The sequence below is a fragment of the Notolepis coatsorum genome (genome assembly GCF_963971535.1).
Source record: "Notolepis coatsorum genome assembly, chromosome: 13".
Lineage (NCBI taxonomy): Eukaryota > Metazoa > Chordata > Actinopteri > Aulopiformes > Paralepididae > Notolepis > Notolepis coatsorum.
Window position 1 is genome coordinate 22,195,124 of NC_140177.1, and position 20,874 is coordinate 22,215,997.

The 20,874-nt window shown below is 42.3% G+C and overlaps 1 protein-coding gene across 1 annotated transcript; it reads right to left on the minus strand.

Annotated features, from left to right (window-relative positions):
* Positions 1–545: 545 nt before the first annotated feature.
* On the minus strand, positions 546–10,450 carry and2 (actinodin2). The gene is made up of 6 exons (XM_084327397.1): positions 10,296–10,450; positions 9,228–9,319; positions 8,292–8,339; positions 4,528–4,682; positions 2,026–2,961; positions 546–1,639 (listed from the first exon to the last, which is right to left on the minus strand). The coding sequence occupies exons 2-6, from the start codon at positions 9,298–9,300 to the stop codon at positions 1,133–1,135; spliced, it is 1,719 nt and encodes a 572-aa protein (XP_084183523.1). The 5' UTR covers positions 9,301–9,319; positions 10,296–10,450; the 3' UTR covers positions 546–1,132.
* Between the last annotated feature and the right edge of the window lie 10,424 nt (positions 10,451–20,874).

A 20,874-nucleotide genomic window follows, 5' to 3' on the forward strand; every position in this document is an offset into this window, starting at 1 on the left:
AAGCACAGAGACCAAAACCAATTATATTATTATAATTATATATCATTATATATTATGTATATATTGTTTCTTTTATAATATAATTTAATGCACAATACCCATTGGTAATGATGATGATGATGATAATGATGTGTAAATACACAGAGTGCACATACAGCAAGAATTATATATATATATATATATATATATATATATATATATATATATATATATATATATATATATATATATATATATATATATATATATATATATATATATATATATATATATATATATACTGGGAAGTCTTGTCTTAACAGAGAAAATCCTGACAAGGACATATACTACATTTATCCTAAATGTATTCTATACGCTTCTATTGCAGACTTAAATATTTATTTTGATCTCATGTGCATGTTATATAACATATTAACAATGTATGGTATTGTTCTAGCTTTCTGCATCTATTGCCTTAGTGTGTGGAGGTGGAGGTGTTGCTGCTGTGAGTTAATCTTCTGTAAAGGGAGACCACGGATTGTTTCAAATTTGTTTTATTTGGAACTTTATAAAAACTAAACAGAGGTGAAGCGCTTAGGGTTTAGAGTCACAATACAGAAAACGGTGGAAAACAACATTAAATACAGAGAGAATATGTTCATAAACACACAGAATAGGACAATGTACAACAGATGGTGATACTTGCGTGCGAAACGCAACAAAAAAAACTCAGACTACACCGTTTTAAAGTATGCTGTCCAACACTAACACATATCTATACAGGAGACACTTTCTACAGACATACTTGTAGTATTTTTTAATGCACAGTTTTCACATACGTTCCCACGAGACTGTTGAAGCTATCGGAAGTCCTGCTGGGCCGCCCCCTATATGGAGTAGATAATAAAAGGCCTTTAGATGTTCAGAAGGAGATCCAGATTCACTATTCTATAAGTACCGTACAGTTATCGTTGTCGGTTGGCGGTCGCACCGCCTCCTTTCCTCTGCTTTTAGGAACACAGGTGGATTGTGGGATGTCCTCGGAGGGACGTTGGGAGTGAGGGGTTCAGCGTGCAACACTCGGATCACTCTCCTCTGTGTGTTCGCCTCTCTAGCAGCCTCTGCTGGTTTGGGTGTGTAATGCTGTGATGGTTTACTTCTTCCTGTACTGGCTGAGGTAGCCCCTGAGGAAATCTTCAAAGCGGGGATGGGCCAGAAAGGGAGCGGGCGCCAGAAAGCGAGCGGGCGCCAGAAAGGGAGCGGGCGCCAGAAAGGGCTCCTCCTCCTCCTCCTCCGCGACGACGGGCTCCACCGCGACCACGGGCTCCACCGCGACCACCTCGTCGGCCAGGGCCGGGTCGGCGCGGCGCAGGCGGCAGTTGAAGTCGATCTCGGGGTCGCAATGGGGGTCGGGCAGGATCACGCCGGTCCTGGGCTCCTCGACGTCGCCGGACGCGGCGAACCTGCCGCAATTGGGGTCATAGGGGTGGCAGAGGGGCGCGGGCGGAGCCTTGGGTGGAGCGTCGGGTGGAGGCGCGGGCGGAGCCACGGCTTTGGCCTTGGCGCCGGCGGCCTTCACCGGCGTGCAGTCCTTGTCGTAGTGCACGTAGCAGTCGTGGCCGTCTTTGGTCTTGCCGGCGACACCGAGCCTGGAGCGGACCTGGTTGATTGATCGATTTGTGGGTTTGGTTTAAGACAGACTCAAGAAGCATCTGATGCAAAGATAACTGAGAAGACAGCATGCGAAGACAGCATGTGAAGACAACGTGTGAAGACAACGTGTAAAGATAGCATGTAAAGATAGCATGTAAAGATAGCATGTAAAGATAGCGTGTAAAGATAGCATGTAAAGATAGCATGTAAAGATAGCATGTAAAGATAGCGTGTGACATCATTATACAAAACTCCTCTCATTTCACTATGACATTTAATACATCAAAAGAGAAGTAAGAGACCATTAATACAACCGTTCAATAAACACGATTACACTAGACTAGTTGAAACCGTTAACTAATGTATCTTATCAGACAGACTTCAGATTCAGACCTGGTGCTCGGGCAGCTGTGGAGGGGGCTTGCGCAGGGAGTGGGCGACTGCCAGTATGCACCAGGGGTCGACGCGGGGGTCGCAGCCCAGAGAGGCGGGGCCGAAAGCGGCGGCGGCGGCGGGGGCAGGCTCGGGCGCCGCCGGCGCGTCATTGGGGGCGTACTGCAGCACGGGCTTGGTGAGGCCGGTCAGCTTGGTGGCGGTCAGCGGGTTGCAGCCCTCGTCGAACAGGGGGTTGCACTGCTGCTCTATGGGGGGCTCCTCCGCGGACAGAGGGGCGGGCGCGGCCACGGTGCTGACGCACAGAGGGTCCACCTCCGGGTTGCAGTTGGGGTAGAGCAGGTGGTAGTAGCCGCTGGAGGCCTTCTGGACCAGGATGGGCTTGCAGTAGGGGTCCTTGGGGTCACAGTTCAGGGCGGAGTAGGACGGGACCGGCCCGGGGGGGGCGGGTCTGTAGCCGTAGGCGGCCCTCAGGTGGTACTGCAGGCACTCCACGTCCTGGGGGTTGCAGATCCTCAGCAGCTCCATCTTCTGCTCGGCGCTCAGGAAGGGCTCCAGCACCGGGGCGTAGTAGTAGAAGCCGCTTTGGCTCTTCATGGGCATGGGCAGCAGGGGGGTGAAGATGGGGGCCGGGTACTTGACCGGGGCCGGCTGGGGCGCCGGGGGCGGCACAGGGGCGAGGGCCTTGGGCAGGAGGGGGAAGAGGCAGTAGGGGTCGAGGTAAGGGTTGCACATCCTGACCGCGGCAGACTTGACGGGCTCAGGCATCACGATGGCGGCCTTGGGCTTGCTGGAGGACTCGTGGATGCACTCGGGGTCGTCGGAGTTGGCACAGGTCTTGTAGATGGCGCTGAGGTGGGAGAGGTAGTTGGTGCCCTCCGCTGCTTTGTGCTTGTTCTGCAGGTGGGCTAGGTACAGTCGGTCCAGATCCTCCACCTGACAGACACGTAGGAACAGAACCGGAGTTAGAACCAATAAGGATCTGCTGTACAACAGAACCGGAGTTAGAACCAATAAGGATCTGCTGTACAACAGAACCGGAGTTAGAACCAATAAGATTCTGCTGTACAACAGAACCGGAGTTAGAACCAATAAGATTCTGCTGTACAACAGAACCGGAGTTAGAACCAATAAGATTCTGCTGTACAACAGAACCGGAGTTAGAACCAATAAGGTTCTGCTGTACAGGAATCTCTGACGTCGCTGTCCAGAGAACGGTTATAGTAATAAATATGCCATTAAAAAGATACTGGTTTTTGCATTATTTTTGAGTGTTGAGTTTCCCTCACGTGGCATGAGTGGCTTTGAAAGCAGAATCCTTTTAATGGCATATTTATTACTAGTACTGTATATATTATGATCCGTACACTCAACACTCAAATGCTAAAAGAATGTGTTTTCAGTTGGTGTGTTTTTAAGTTTTCTTTCTCACGCTCTCTCCCCCAGATGGCCTCCCCACTGAGCAGGCGCCCCCCCGACCGGTCAATAGGAGTCGCTAATGCAGCGACCAGAACTAAGAGCCTCACCGGCTTCCCACCCGCCAACACTGGCAACACCAAGTCAGAAGTACCGCTACCGGGAGCTGAACACGGGTCTCTGCCATGGTTACCTCTACACTACTCAGTCTGTGTTTTGTTTGGTCAAAAATGATCTAATACAGCACTTTAGAATGGACCTGTCTCAAACCCTGCCCCTTTTCTTGATCCTCCAATCACAACTGTCGCTTACCTCGGACAAACTTGGTTTGTCCGAGGTAAGCGACAGTTGTGATTGGAGGATCAAGAAAAGGGGCAGGGTTTGAGACAGGTCTATTGCTTTAATGGGAGATACAACCATTTAATAGGAAACAAATCTAAATTTAAAACCAATTTGTATTATGACATGAATATATTTTGTACTACCCAAATTGGCAAATATGTGCAATATGTAAACATTTGCAAATTTGCATGTTAGTTGGAACACCTTTTTCTCTGTGGATTAAGTCGGAGTACATTTTTCTGTTCCAATGTGATGAATAACTAAATACTTGGAAATGTACTGAGTGGTTTCTAAAAATGATGTTTCTAGAATGTGTAATGATGTTTATAAAAAAAATAGTAACTATGTACAGTTCGAAAAATGTGGATTGTTCACAATTTATTTCATATAAAATACACCATAACATGGAAATGACAGGCTGTTCATGTTAGGAAGCACCTAATCAAATTTGGTGGCAGTACCTTCAAGTTAAGGTAAAGAAATCTTTTTGCATAGGGAATTATGTCAAATGGCCGCATACAAAAACGCGAAAATATAACATTTTGAGTTTCTTTTGATGATTGTTTTTGTTGTATGAATAGTAGTTGCAGAGTCACAATATGCTAATATCTCAAAATGTTCCAATCCATCTAAAATCACAATTTTCATGGTAGTGCCTTGTCTGATGCAAATTGTTGCCTCCATTTTTAGAATAGAACCTCAAATATATACATATGAATTATGATGAAGGGGTGCTGCACTTACTCCTTCCTGATTGTGTGTGTCCATGAAGAATTTGTACCATCCCCAGAAGTCCGGGAAACGCCTGAACTGGGGGATAGGGATGACGGGGACATTTCTTCTGCTCCTCACCAGCGTCTCCAAGTCCTCAGATGTCACATCAGTGGATACTGCGGATACTGCGGAAAGATGTGTATTGTAATAATAATAATAATAATAATAATAATAATAAACTTTATTTGTATAGCACTTTTCATACAGAAGTTGCAGTTCAAAGTGCTTTGTGTGTATTAATGTGTGACATTATACGCATGTACACTGTACAGTTAAGTTAAGTTTGTACTGTATGTATTTAGTGTGGCATTGGATAGATGGAGGGATGGAACATTATGTGTATGTAGAAAACCTAATAATAACCATCATCAATAAGTGGTTAATTGATCATTATTTAATATTAGTTCATTGTTATGTTAACTCACAAATAATTAATTATCAGTTTTGTTTTTAACCTTTTACTAATGGTTAGTCAATTAATGTAATATTTATTTAATGCAATCAAATACATATTTAATTAATACTTTCAAGTATATAATGTATATATTGTATCATACCTGATAAGAAATGATAACAATGACTGATTACGTTACCATTTATCAACAGTTATTGTTATACATTTTAAAACACTGGTATTAGTTGAGTGGGTAATATAAAGTTGCAGGTGATGTTTATAATACTTAATAAAAGGATAATAAATGGTTTGCAAAACATCAACAGCAAGTGTGTTGTGTATCTTGTGAACTGATTAAAACATGTTATTATTGCATAGACAAAGAAGGAAGACGTTATAATCGTTACCATGGAATGCATTATGCCACCAGGGGGCCCCAGGGCAAGAAAGTTCTATCAGCCCCCCATAACTAGGGTGGTCCGTGTGTATGCTGAAGATTTTTATATTTTTAAAACAGCTCTAATTTCTGGGGGCCCTGTACTTTAAACAGTATGATGCGGCCCCTTTAATTAAAACCATGCTTGCATGGGGACAAATTCCAATTGAAATGAGTGACATAAGGCAATTAATATACACAAGAATTATGGGGCTCTTGAGGCCTCTGGTGGTCTGAGATGCCCGGTCAGTAATCCAGGCCTGATCATCCCCCACCCACCCCTCCATGAGAGAAACGTCAGCGGCCAATCAGATCGCGGAACCCGAACGCGGAAGTGAAAGTCCGTTAGGGAAAATATACACGCAGGCGAGTCGGCAGCAGGGTGTGGTTATAGCTGAACAGAGAGGCCTGGAAGTGGCTCTGTCTCGGTCTGCTGCTCTGAACCTGCCTCCTAAATCATTGTTGGTTCTGTTACGGTAAGAGGCTAAGCCTTGATAGGAGAAACGCCCACAAAACACCTACAGTACTGTTTACTATCGAAGTAAAAAATAAACTGTGTGCATATGACCTGTGTTCTATCCATCCTCCTAGTGACGACGACACATCGCCAGCAGCTGGAATCCATACCGGTGAGTAGATTAGGTGATTGACAAATATGTGGCTAGACAATGAACCCCCTACAAATATGTGGCTAGACAATGAACACCCTACAAGTATGTGGCTAGACAATGAACCCCCTACAAATATGTGGCTAGACAATGAACCCCCTACAAATATGTGGCTAGACAATGAACCCCCTACAAATATGTGGCTAGACAATGAACCCCCTACAAATATGTGGCTAGACAATGAACCCCCTACAAGTATGTGGCTAGACAATGAATCCCCTACATTCGATTAAAGCGTATTTCAGTGTTTGCAGTTGAAAAACAGCTTTTTCCTTTGATGCTAGATGCTAGATGAACAACTAGAATGTCCTCCGACTGACTCTGAGGCTGAAGGTTCTTCCTTTTGCTGCATTTAAAAGTATGATCTCCGACCACTGTGTGTCGACATGTAAATGCTGTAAATGAGGTTAACCTCAGTGTCTTACGAGTTTAAATAAAGGTTTGAAATTAAATTAAATATCACATGTACAGTATATGAATATATTTTGTAATGTGTGTCTTACCTGCAGTATTATATGACCCTGAAAACCATATATTATCCTTTTATAAACACAAGTATTATAAACATCACTTGCAACTTTATAATAGCCACCTAAATGCTGTTTATAAATGCTTCATGTAAGGAGGTCGAGGCAGCCCCTTGGTATAAACTCAGTCCTGTGTTGAAATGCTTCTGTTTCGCTACCTGAATTGCATTTGTGGAAAGTAACTAAGTATTTTACTCAAGTACTGTACTTAAGTACAATTCCGAGCTACTTGTACTTAACATGAATATTTTCATTTTAGGGAACTTTATACTTTTACTCTGCTACATTTCAAAGGAAATATTGTACTTTTTACTTATCTGAACCCATCAGTTACTAGTTACTTTGAAGAAAAACATGTATGCAAAAATGTATGAAGATTATATACTTTTGAAGCCTGTCAACTTCAAGAGGGCGTAATCAGAGCAGCATAACTGGACCACATACCCCTTTAACATGACCTTTAAAGGTCAATGGATCGAGGTTTGAATGCTCCCAAGCACTGGAATACACAAACATCATGTAGAATGCCTACTTTTACTTTAGATACTTAAGTACATTCAATGGCAAATACTTCTTTACTTTTACTTAAGTAGAATTTGAATGGAGGACTTTTACTTTTACCAGCGTACGCATCCATCTGGGTATTTCTACTTTTACTTAAGTAAAGGAACCGTGTAAGTCTTCCACCAGTGCTGTATTGGATCCGTTTCAGGCGGCAGGCCGTGTGAGACTGTGGTATTAACCGTGTCGCGTGGTGGAGGTGAGTGGAGGCTTTTTGTGGCTCGGCGCCGGTCAGAGGACTGGTGTTGAGCACCGACCAGCATTTCTATTGGTTATAGTCACTAACCATTTATAAAGTCTTATCCACATCAGTTGCAACCTTAAAGGGGAACTATTTTACTATTTCTTTCACTATTTGGGCACTTTTACACAATTCCTGTGAGTTTATGGAACACCTCTGTAATTATATATATTTTTTAATTCATTGTTTTGTATTTCTAATCAAGTCCTCAAAAACAGCATTTTTCTACCTCAAGATCTCGAGCCGTTTTGAGCCTGGCCACCTAAACCACTGCGCCGCGGCGCCGGCGCCTGAACATTATCATGCAGCGGTGTCTTTCTGACATCACAAATCATCACATTTTCAGATGACTCAGTTCAGTGAGGGTGAATATTGTGAGAGGAGAATTGGAAGAATGCGCCAATATGAGAATTAGAGACATAGATCATATTAATATAAGTCCACATAGCTAGGAAACAATGCTAAACACTGAAAAAGGCCATTTATAAGATAGTTCCCCTTTAAGATAGCTACCCAAATCCTTTTTTATTCATGTTTCAAAAAGGATTTCTTAATCATTATTTTCATTAACCTGGATGATAACAAACTACACGTAAAATTAAAGCTATACAATATAATACATTTAAAAAATACTTATTGAGCATTAATCAATGATGAAATAACATTATTTATAACACTTACTAACCATTAGTAAACGGTTAGAAATGTAACTATTCGCTGGTTAACAATAAAATAAGAATGTACTAATATTAAATGATTAACCATTTATTAAGGATGGTTATTATGAAATGATACTGAAACACACAAAAGCCCTCAGTGATGTTAAGTTCAATTAACTCGTTCTGGTTTTCTGTGAGCATTAACGCCCCCCCCCCCCCCCCCCCCCCCCCCCCCCCCCGGCCCTCACCTCCCCCATCCTGAGGCTGCTGGGCCACTGGAACGGCCCTCAGGAACTCTGTAAAACACAAGCAGGGCAACAACAGCAGAGACATGAGCTGACAAGGACCAGATGTCAACGCTCTCTCTCTCTCTCTCCCCCCCCCCCAATTTAGGGAAAATGCTGACCCGCTAATAAGCCCCTTAGGAGGACGCGGCAGGCGCTGGGGGGCCCTGGGGGCCCCGGCAGCACCCTGCAGGTTGGACCCCTCCCTCCAAACCCCCCCCCCCCTTTGTCTTTGGCTTTGAACCACGTCGTTGGAGTCCGCCTAAAGACGGCTACTGGGGGCCAGCGGAAAGTTCCCCTGTAAAACTACAAAGAGTATCTCCCCCAACCCCACCCTCTCGCCTACACCCCAACACACACACACACACACACACACACACACACACACACACACACACACACACACACACACACACACACACACACACACACACACACACACACACACACACACACACACACACACACACACACACACACACACACACACACACCAATTACCAGAGCATTGTAAAAAGGGGCTGGATGGGGGGGGGGGGTACAGGTTCTGAGTACATCTCTACTTCCATATGTACTGTGTACTGTGCGTACCCTGCATCACCAGGGGATACCTTTAGAAGTTTATGGCTTCAGGGAAAAGAGCCCAGTCAGCTGATTATAGCAGGGGCTCCTGGTCCCTTACATGTATTAATGGGGACACGTGCTGCTCTCCAGGGCACAGCGGCGTATATATTTAACGGCAGAGACTCTTACAGATGCATCTCTTAAAGGCACTTAAGTACTGTCTCGACCCGAGAGGTCGTCTCGTCGTATTAAAGCAGCACAAGTATAATGGTTGTTTGTTTTCTATCTCTTTCGTATGTCAACCTGGTTCACTTCAAACAAAACGAGACGTCTCACCTGGTAATAAGACAATAGTTAGCAGGACTGCCGTGTGAACCAATGAAAACGATAGTCTTCTGGCGGGGGCCATGTTGTCTTTGCTTGGTGTCCTGGGGGGGGGGGGGGGGGGAACACAAGATAAAAAGAGATATTGAATATTCAGGGGTACACCGTGGCTACTACACAGTAAATTTCGCAGAGTAAAATGTACTCAGTTTGAGTCAAATTTACTGTGTAGGATCTCCCAGTACAACAAGCACACGCTCCTCTCAGCGGCTGGAGTGCTTTTGATCCATTGCATCTCATTGCTTCCCTTTTCTTATTTTGCTGAGAATGAGCTTTTCCGGTAAACCCAGGCGAATATGCAAAACCGTGAAGACGGAGAACCGAGGAGACAGGATACTTGGAGCAAGAACAAGCTTTCTTAACTCGCTGATGCCAGGATGGCACAAAGGATGAAGGACAGGAAATAATAGAGCTTTTCAGTGATTACTGAGAGAGAGAGAGAGAGAGAGAGAGAGAGAGAGAGAGAGAGAGAGAGAGAGAGAGAGAGAGAGAGAGAGAGAGAGAGAGAGAGAGAGAGAGAGAGAGAGAGAGAGACTTGTTTCAAACAGCAAGCAAGCCAAAAGCTTGAATTATTCATCTCCAATATTGAAATCACGGCTAAGTATGTTAATTGAGAGAGAGAGATTGTCTTGTCCAATTTTATGGGGATTTGGGAATCAAGAGGATTTCCGATCACGTGCAATTAGGCAGCAGTTACAGACAGACCTCGTTGACTTCCTCAACTAGAAAGAGATTGTTGCTACTGAAGAAGAAGAAGAAGAAGAAGAAGAAGAAGAAGAAGAAGAAGAAGAAGAAGAAGAAGAAGAAGAAGAAGAAGAAGAAGAAGAAGAAGAAGAAGAAGAAGAAGAAGAAGAAGAAGAAGAAGAAGAAGAAGAAGAAGAAGAAACTTAAACAAAACAAAACAAACTTTTGCTTTAATCTTAACTTTTGTTAAAGACACCAGATTAAGGGGATCCAAGGGGATCAATAAAGGAATATCTTATTTTATCTTATCTTAGTCAGGAGCGGCTCACATCTTACCTGTAAAGGGTGCTGAAGTCGGGGGACCTCCTCGGATCACCTCAAGAGTGTAGAAACGACCACACCGCTGGGAGCCAGAGCCTCTCTGGGAGTGAGTTCCTGGGGGGCGGGGAGGATGCTGCACCGCTGCTGTCTGAGATACACACACCCTGTAGCTCTCTGTTGCCCTGTATGGGCCCCGTGGGTTGGGAAACATTTTTAAGGAGCCCCCGTGATCATTAAAAACAAAAGGGCCTGTCGTATGGCTCCGGCTCCGCCATTGGCTCCCGGGCCGCCGTGCGACCAGCCAATAGAGGTCCTGTAATTAGGAGCGGCGAGTGGATGGAGTGACGTGGGTGCCATTTATCTCAACGCAGTGCTCTCTTTCTTTGGGTGTTTGGAGTTTTTCAGGTGTTGATCTATATAGGCGGAAATATGCAACCAATCTTTCTTTTATAATCTAAAACAACTGTGCAATATATCGGTAATGTAAAGAAAATTATAATAATACAAACTACTATCAGTTAATCATGACACGTGGAGGTTATTACCGAGGTGGTTTTCACACGATTTAACAGTCCAAGCTAGTATGATTTCCAAAAGCCACACGGTACTGTACAGTATCTATGACTGCTGCTGCTGCTCAGACCTTTTTTTCTCCAGCAGTTTACCCCTTTCACTAGTACTACCACACTACAGAAGGTTAACCTTTCACTACCACACTACAGAAGGTTAACCTTTCACTAGCACACTACAGAAGGTGAACCTTTCACTACCACACTACAGAAGGTTAACCTTTCACTACCACACTACAGAAGGTTAACCTTTCACTAGCACACTACAGAAGGTTAACCTTTCACTAGCACACTACAGAAGGTTAACCTTTCACTAGCACACTACAGAAGGTTAACCTTTCACTAGCACACTACAGAAGGTTAACCTTTCACTAGCACACTACAGAAGGTTAACCTTTCACTAGCACCCTACAGAAGGTTAACCTTTCACTAGCACACTACAGAAGGTTAACCTTTCACTAGCACACTACAGAAGGTTAACCTTTCACTAGCACACTACAGAAGGTTAACCTTTCACTAGCACACTACAGAAGGTTAACCCTTTCACTAGCACACTACAGAAGGTTAACCTTTCACTAGCACACTACAGAAGGTTAACCTTTCACTAGCACACTACAGACGGTTAACCTTTCACTACCACACTACAGAAGGTTAACCTTTCACCAGCACACTACAGAAGGTTAACCTTTCACTAGCACACTACAGAAGGTTAACCTTTCACTAGCACACTACAGAAGGTTAACCTTTCACTAGCACACTACAGAAGGTTAACCTTTCACTAGCACACTACAGAAGGTTAACCTTTCACTAGCACACTACAGAAGGTTAACCTTTCACTAGCACACTACAGAAGGTTAACCCTTTCACTAGCACACTACAGAAGGTTAACCTTTCACTAGCACACTACAGATTAACCTTTCACTAGCACCCTACAGAAGGTTAACCCTTTCACTAGCACACTACAGAAGGTTAACCTTTCACTAGCACACTACAGAAGGTTAACCTTTCACTAGCACACTACAGAAGGTTAACCTTTCACTAGCACACTACAGAAGGTTAACCCTTTCACTAGCACACTACAGAAGGTTAACCTTTCACTAGCACACTACAGACGGTTAACCTTTCACTAGCACACTACAGAAGGTTAACCTTTCACTAGCACACTACAGAAGGTTAACCTTTCACTAGCACACTACAGAAGGTTAACCTTTCACTAGCACACTACAGAAGGTTAACCTTTCACTAGCACACTACAGAAGGTTAACCTTTCACTAGCACACTACAGAAGGTTAACCTTTCACTAGCACACTACAGAAGGTTAACCTTTCACTAGCACCCTACAGAAGGTTAACCCTTTCACTAGCACACTACAGAAGGTTAACCTTTCACTACCACACTACAGAAGGTTAACCTTTCACTAGCACACTACAGAAGGTTAACCTTTCACTAGCACACTACAGAAGGTTAACCTTTCACTAGCACACTACAGAAGGTTAACCTTTCACTAGCACACTACAGAAGGTTAACCTTTCACTAGCACCCTACAGAAGGTTAACCCTTTCACTAGCACACTACAGAAGGTTAACCCTTTCACTAGCACACTACAGAAGGTTAACCTTTCACTAGCACACTACAGAAGGTTAACCTTTCACTAGCACCCTACAGAAGGTTAACCCTTTCACTAGCACACTACAGAAGGTTAACCCTTTCACTAGCACACTACAGAAGGTTAACCTTTCACTAGCACCCTACAGAAGGTTAACCCTTTCACTAGCACACTACAGAAGGTTAACCTTTCACTACCACACTGCAGACAGTTAACCGTCTGTAGTGTGGCAGTGAAAGGGTTAACCTTCTGTCGTGTGGTTGTGAAAAGGGTTAACCCTTTGTCACGTGGCAGTGAAAGGGTTAACCTTCTGTGTTGTCACAGTGAAGGGGTTAAAACCCTTCTGTAGTGTGCTAGTGAAAGGTTAACCGTCTGTAGTGTGGCAGTGAAAGGGTTAACCTTCTGTCGTGTTTGGTTGTGAAAAGGGTTAACCCTTTGTCACGTGGCAGTGAAAGGGTTAACCTTCTGTGTTGTCACAGTGAAGGGGTTAAAACCCTTCGGTAGTAGTGTGGTTATAGTGAAAGGGTTATGAAGGCAGCTTGGCGTCATTAGGGGGCAGCCGGGTGGTTATGTGAGGTCCCTAATGAAGAGTGCTGCTGCTCCTGCTACCTAAAGCAAGGCCATTAGAACCAGACTGCCAGCCTGCTGTTCTATAGTAGATCCTGATGACTGGATGTGCCACGTAGCCTGGGCCCCGCGCACGCTATGGCCACGTTCACACTGCAGGCAAGAGTGTGGCCCGGATCTCACTTTCTTTTGCTCATAAGATAAGACGTTCCTTTATTGATCCCAAGCAAGGAAATTCTGGCGTCATAGTAGCATGATGGATGGGAGGTACAGGTATGGGCAGGGTAATAGTAGAAAGACATAAATATAGGCAATACAATTATAGTAAAGATAAAAAAATAAGCGGTGTAAACAATATAATTAAAATCTGAATATAAGAATATGATTAAGTAAACAGTGTAATCAAAGGCGCAGATGAGGGTCTGTATGCCCTATCAGTTATCTTATATGTTACAATAAACATGGCTAATAATTTAAAACACTTCTGAATTTGAATATATACTATGAGTAGTAGTATACAGAGAAGTATACAGTATACACAGGTGCAGTATACACAAGGTACCGTAACTGGCATGATATACGTCATACGTTGTAGTCTGTGTGACTGAGATCTGTGTAAACAACACAAATCACATGGAATCTGATCTTTTCAATTCTGATTTGGGCCACTTTCATAATATGTGGTCCTAAATCAGATAGACTGAGACCTCAGTCTGAACAGTCATATCGGACATATTTTACGTCACTCTAGATTGACATTCATCACAGATCTGTGTGGGAGGGAGAGGGAGGTGTTTATCTCATAAGTATTTGGGGTGATACTGCTGTACAAGAAAAACTACATAACTGGTATACATAACCGGTCTGTGTTTGAAAAGATATTGAAAGAAAAAATTTCTCTTTCACCTCCTCCTCGCCCCCATTATCTGCTCATGAATTAGTTGGCCTCCACTGCACATCAACTTATAACTTAAACCAGCAGTGTCCTCCATGTTTACGTCCACATTTAAAAGATTATGCAAACCGCCAAACAAATCTGCAATAAATCAGAATTGAGCACTAAGGCTTGCAGTGTGAACGTAGCCTGAATGGAATATGTGATGTATAGCCTTGAGGACGGAACAGATATGCGCCTTGATATCAGCTTGTCATGTTTGATATCGACTGAGTATTTCCCTGTGTGTCAAATCAATCATCAAATTGACAGGGATGTTGCCGTTAATACCATCAAACAATAAGACCCTACATGCTCTTCTTCCACACTGTCTGTCAACAAGGCCTCCAGCCGGCACATGACTGGTGACAGCTGGGGACCGTCATCCCTGCAATTTACACATTTCAGAATAACCAGGGCCGTCCCACACCAAGACAAGCGCTTCCATTCATCATCTTGACAAGACAGTTTTGTCACTACTAGGAATGTCTGACCACTAAGTACAGTATGACGTACATCATGCCAGTTAGGGTACCTTGTGTATACTGCACCTTGTCTACTGTATACTGTTTACTTTTACTCTTATTCATAGCATATATTCAGATTCACATTTTGTATTGCCTATATTTATTGTAACGTATTATATAGGGCATACAGACCCTCATCTGCACCTTTGTTTACACTGTTTACTTTTCTCATCACTTTATATTCAGATAACATTTTATTGCATATATATTTATGTATTTCTACTATTATCCTGCCCATACCTGTACCTCCCCTCTCCCATGGCTCCCATCCGCTATGGTGGCCAAATTTCCCCAAGGAGATCAACTTATCAACATGCCGTACACAACAATAACCACGGAGGGATGTCCTCGTACTTTGTGCACATGGAAGATTCATGGCACAAGTGAGAATTGTGTGAAACACTCATGAAGGGTCTCCTGCTAGTTGTGAAAGAAAAGCTCATTAAACCAAAACAGACTCTTGTAAAAAAGGACGAGGACCAACAACCACTTTCATGTGAGCACTTTCACAGTCCTGGGTCTCTCGCTTGTACTTAGGTTGTACTTCACAGATCCACCAAGAGACCAATGCTCTGCGTGTATTGCGTACCTTGTAGGGCTGACCTCGACTGGTAGTCGACTAATCGATCGAAAGGAACCGACAGTCGACTGCCAACCTAGTCGAATGCAAAGAAAAAAAGTATACTTTTTTTTTGTATCATTCTTTCCTAAATCAAACGGGATTTCACCCGTCTAATGAACACACTAGACAAATTTCAAGATGTATCCATCAGTGGACCAATTGCATGCTTTTGCAGAGGACAAGAAGCCTTAAGTCGACTCCTTCAGACATTAAGGACCCCCCACAGCCCAAATGGAATGATCCCATATATATATTATTCGTTTTTATAAATAATATTTATAATATTATAAAAAAAAAATGCATTCAGGGGGGTATTCAACTACCAGTCGACTATTGGCACATTTTGGCCAATCAAAGTCGACTATACAAATCCTTAGTCGGGGACAGGCCTAGTACCTTGTACCTTGTGTACCTTGTGTACACTGCCCTGCAGAAGCTAACCACAGTTTTATCTTGTGACAAAGTTTCAGAGTTCAACTTTGCTCTGTTTTAGAGAAAAGGGGTATAAAGAATTGCAGTAACAAAAAAATATCACTGGATAGTCAAAGAACTTTAAAGAAGGCAGTCTCAGGGTGGCTATGTGGCGTAGTGGGCAAGGCGCTCGCCACAAAATGCTGGAGACGCTGGGCTCGTCAGTTCGAGCCCAGCGCTCCACATTTGCTTTCAGTTTAGCTGGTCGTCCGTACTAATACACATTGGCCGTATTAGGGGGTGGGAAACTGATGGGTGGGGATTGTGCGTTGTGGACAGCGACTCCTACAGGTCGGTTGGTGCGCCTGCGCAGTAAAATCAGGAAGTGTCGGGGGCAGCGTGAGCCTCCCACGCGTTACTCCTCGCCACTGAGAGATCGAGCTGCGCAGGTGAAAAGATGCGACTGCTGTTACCTCAAGTACTGGAGGGGACTTGTGCTATGTATGACTTAGTCCACATTGCAGCCGGCTTGTGGGAGGCAAGAAACAGCGTCCGTGACAGGGGAGGGTTGAATTGGATGATACGAAATTGGGATGGGAGAAAATATAGAAAAAATGGGAGAAAAAGTGAAAAAAAAAAAAAAGAAGGCAGTCTCATTCCCGAACGAATTTACGACAAGAAATTTGCTCTCAGGCACATTTCTGACGATTTAAGACATATTAGGGCTGGTAGCGAGATTCCCCAAATTTCCGAGATCGGATTCGGCCGTGGCTGAGAGCAGAATTTAAGAGTGCTGAGGAGCACACTTATGATTGATTGACTGATTGAAAATGTTATTAACTTGACAGACTGTGTTCTCCATGTTCTTAATGGCTTTATTTGGGAGGAATCATAGTGATTCCTTCATGTCAATTCTACAGGCCTCATTGGAATTAATTACTTAATCATAATTAAAATAAATATGACAATATTTGTACGATAAGAAATTACGCGGATGTCGGAAAAATAAATAATATGGATTCATCTGATCACAGGGCAGCTGGATTAACCATATCTGAACCAGCTATTTTGGACAAATGTATAATTACTTTAATTACTCAGATATTCAAACTAAATTATGCAATTATTGTGAAATGATTGAAAATTATTATTATTTAATGCCTTCTGTGGAATTTGTATTTCTTATTTGTTACATATGTTTTATTGATTAATTATACATTTGAAAGAATGCAGGTTAGAGCCAACATGCAATATATCCCATGATTAATGGGACAGACATTTGTTTGATATAGCTATAACTTGCATTCCTTCAAATATATCATTAATCAATAAAACAGATATTGAAATACACTAGCCTACTACACCAACACTGCAAATGACAGTGGATAAATAAATAAATAAATAAGAACTAAAGCTAATCGCGTGGAAATAGACTGCATTAATATTCCATAAGTCTTATGTGTGCCAGTATAGCCTACGTGTCTAATGAATGAACAGTAGGCTTATATTATTATTTAAAAAAAAAAATTTATTGATCTTTTTCCTCCGATTTTCTCCCATCCCAATGTTAGTCGTTATGCCAATTCCCAATCCCCTTCCTGGTCGCTGCGCACTTACCCCCCACAGTCGGTCTGGGAGAGTGGAGGCTATCACGTGCTTCCTCCGACACACGTCCAGCCAATCAACCGCTTCTTTTCACCTGGCAGCGCGGACTCTCACTGAGAACGTGTAACGTGTGGAAGGATCACACTACCGCCCTTAGATCCTATCCGCACTTAGCAGGCGCCCCGACCGAACTGTAGGAGTCGCTGTTTACAACGACCCGGACCCACCCCGCCAGCTTCTCCCACCCTCTAATACTGCCAATTGTATTAGTGTGAACGGCCAGCCAAGCTGGTGACAACCCCGGAGCTCCGGGGTTGGTGACGAACGCAATCTCCGCTACGCCACCTGACCGCCGAGGCTTATATTATTCTAATTACTTGGTTCATTAGGATTTAGTAGATACTATATATCTGCGATCTCCTAATAAAACAAGTCATTAGAATAATATAAGCCTACTGCGTGTGTGGGGGGGGGGGCAGGTGGTCACGAGTAGTAGCCTTTCTGTATAATGATGACAATACATTAATCTAATCTCCTTTTGATCGGTCGCAAAGCGCTTCCGCCACCATTTTCACACGGCTGCATCATTAGTTGCATTTAATGAGCTGGACAGGTGAGGTGTGTCTAAACCCGATTTCATTTGCCCACGGCACAGAGCCTGCCTTATAAGGAGCTCTGGAGGCGTTGTTTTGTATGCAAATGACCTAGAAGGGAACGTGCGTTCATGTTTCAGAAGCTGTCTCAGCTGTGAGTTTGAGCCTCTTCAGTGAACTTGTCGTAGATTCTGTCTCAGTCGGTTCCAAGATAAGTCTTCCAAGAGAACTCTTTGGAAAATATTCAGGAATGAGACGTTCTCAGTTTCACTGTTTGAGTGGTTACTGCGGTTAGCTTCTGCAGGGTGGTATACTGTATACTTGTGTATATTGCACCTTATACATACTGTTTACTTTTACTTATAGTATATATTCAGAGAATTTTTTTTGATTGCCTATATTTATTGTACTGTATAATATAACCGATAGGGCGTACTCTCATCTGCACGTTTGTTTTCTCATATTTTTATATTCAGAGTTAATTATATTGTTTACTGTTTATTGTTCTCATATTTTTATATTCAGATCTAATTTTAGTGCCTAGTCTTTATACAATTACCCTGCCCATACTGCTATGGTGCCCATATTTCCCCAAGGGGATCAATAAAGGATCTTATTATATTATATAAAGGATATCTTATCTTATCTTGTCTTATCTTACAAGGGTGCAAGCCAGGTCACGTATTTTATTTAACCTTTATTTATCCAGGCAAGCAATTAAGAACAAATTCGTATATACAAAAGCAGCCTGTCAAAAAAGCTAATTACAATATATTGATGTTATGACTGAACTGAACTCGTGAACTGGAAAAAATAAGAACTTGTGAAAAGAAATTGCAATCAAATGAATGAAACGTGTGTTTTGTTGTGTTTTGCGCCATTTCCACAAACTCTGTTCCACAAACCCATTCAGCTGGACTGGACAAAATCACCAAAAACACCTTACTGTATCAACAACTTATCACCCACAATATCTTATCACCCAAAACACCTTACTGTATCAACACCTTATCACCCACAACACTATCACCCAAAACACCTTATCAACACATTTTCAAATATGTAATGACAACATGTAGTTAGACCTTTGTGTTTCTTTTATACATTTATTATTTGAATGACGTAAGGCTATATCTGTACTTGTTGTTTGTTTGTTGTTGCATATTTGAAATAAACTTCAATTAATCAATCATCTAAAACATTTTATCACCTACAATACTGTATCATCCATAACACCTTATCAATACAGTATTACCCCAAAAACGCTGTATCACCTACAATAACTTATCACCCAAAACACCCATCAGGCAAAACAGCTTATCACCATATCACCTAAAACACACATCAGACAAAACACCTCATCACCACCACCTGGAAAGACTTGTGAAAAACCTTTGCACCATTTCCACAAATTGTGTTTGTTCACAGCCCAGCACCCATGTTTTTCAACCAATTCAGCTGGATTGGGCAAAACATGCATAACTATGGGCCCTAAAGCTATGCTGTTTGGTTCAATTGGTGCAAGAACAAAAAAGCCTTAGGGATAAATATATATATATATATATACAGTATATATATTTCATCACTACATTTTTACTTTATGGGTCCTTGAGGATAAATTATTAATCATGAGGAAATACACAAGTGTAGCAGGTTTCACATCTCTACTGTATATGGTTCAGTTTCACATCTCTACTGTATATGGTTCAGTTTCACATCTCTACTGTATATGGCTCAGTTTCACATCTCTACTGTATATGGTTCAGTTTTACATCTCTACTGTATATGGTTGTTTCACATCTCTACTGTATATGGTTCAGTTTCACATCTCTACTGTATATGGTTCAGTTTTACATCTCTACTGTATATGGTTCAGTTTTACATCTCTACTGTATATGGTTCAGTTTCACATCTCTACTGTATATGGTTCAGTTTTACATCTCTACTGTATATGGTTCAGTTTCACATCTCTACTGTATATGGTTCAGTTTTACATCTCTACTGTATATGGTTCAGTTTTACATCTCTACTGTATATGGTTCAGTTTAAATTACATCTCTACTGTATATGGTTCAGTTTCACATCTCTACTGTATATGGTTCAGTTTTAATTACATCTCTACTGTATATGGTTCAGTTTTACATCTCTACTGTGTATGGTTTAGTGGGTCCTCCCCCAGGAGATTATGAGCGTCAAAGACTTAATTTCCTGCACTCTGGTGTACTTTTATGCACCAATTTGTGCCTTTTCTGCATCAATATATGGTGGAAATGACCATTTATGTAAAGGAAAAGACAACATTCAGTTACCCGCTGACACAAATAAAATGGAAGATAATGCAGTAAGGCTCTCAGGCATTCTGTATCGCTTTCAAATATTTATTCCCCTGAATTGTATTGTTGTTGGTTAATATATAGTTACAGGTAAGAAGGATATATAAATGTTTTGACCCAGTTCTACCTCTTTTGTGGAGGGGGTTGTGGTTCATATTAGCTATATTTCTTTCAGGGGGACACATTTACCTCTTCTCAATATTGAGGGGGACATGTCTATGCATTGAGGTACACGTGGTGGAAGCTGAATAATAAAAGCACCAATCACAATAGACTTTAGATCAAATGGAATTTCTAAGCGAAAGATGAACTTTTGCATAGGAAACTTGAGCAGTGGATAATTAACCTGAGGGGAATAGCAAACCTAAAACCAAATCCATGTTATTCCTGTGATCTCACACGGTTCAGTCTTCCAAGTCTCTGCCAAAGTTAGAACCCAGATAGAGAAGACTTTCATCTGCAAGCATGGAGCTTTCTTTGTAATAATGAACGGGAGACTGACTGGATATTAGGACAGTGTAGCAGGAAGTGGTTTCGGCCATTAGGTTATAGTTTAAAATAAAGCTAATTTGGGCGTAAAATCTCAAACACCAAGTCGATATCGAAAGATTGGGAGTAGCAGCTTTAAGTGTTGTGTTTTAATGGCACAGAATAATAGTCTGTTATTATCTTGCTTAAGTTCAGATATCGACTGAACTGTCCCAAGATAACAAGATATGTGATTTAGTTTTTAGGGCAGTTTTCTCTTTACATAAATTATCTTGTTGATGTTCATCAGGTCGTGTTTCTGTCTTCAGCCTCTTCACAAGCATCGCCTCAGGAGCGCA

Coding starts and splice junctions, on each gene's coding strand:
- and2 (XM_084327397.1), bottom strand. CDS start 9,300: ATGGCCCCCGCCAGAAGACTATCGTTTTCATTGGTTCACACGGCAGTC. Junction 8,340..9,227: donor AACTATTGTCTTATTACCAG/GTGAGACGTCTC, acceptor TGTGTTTTACAG/AGTTCCTGAGGGCCGTTCCA. Junction 2,962..4,527: donor ACACACACAATCAGGAAGGA/GTAAGTGCAGCA, acceptor CGTGTCTGTCAG/GTGGAGGATCTGGACCGACT.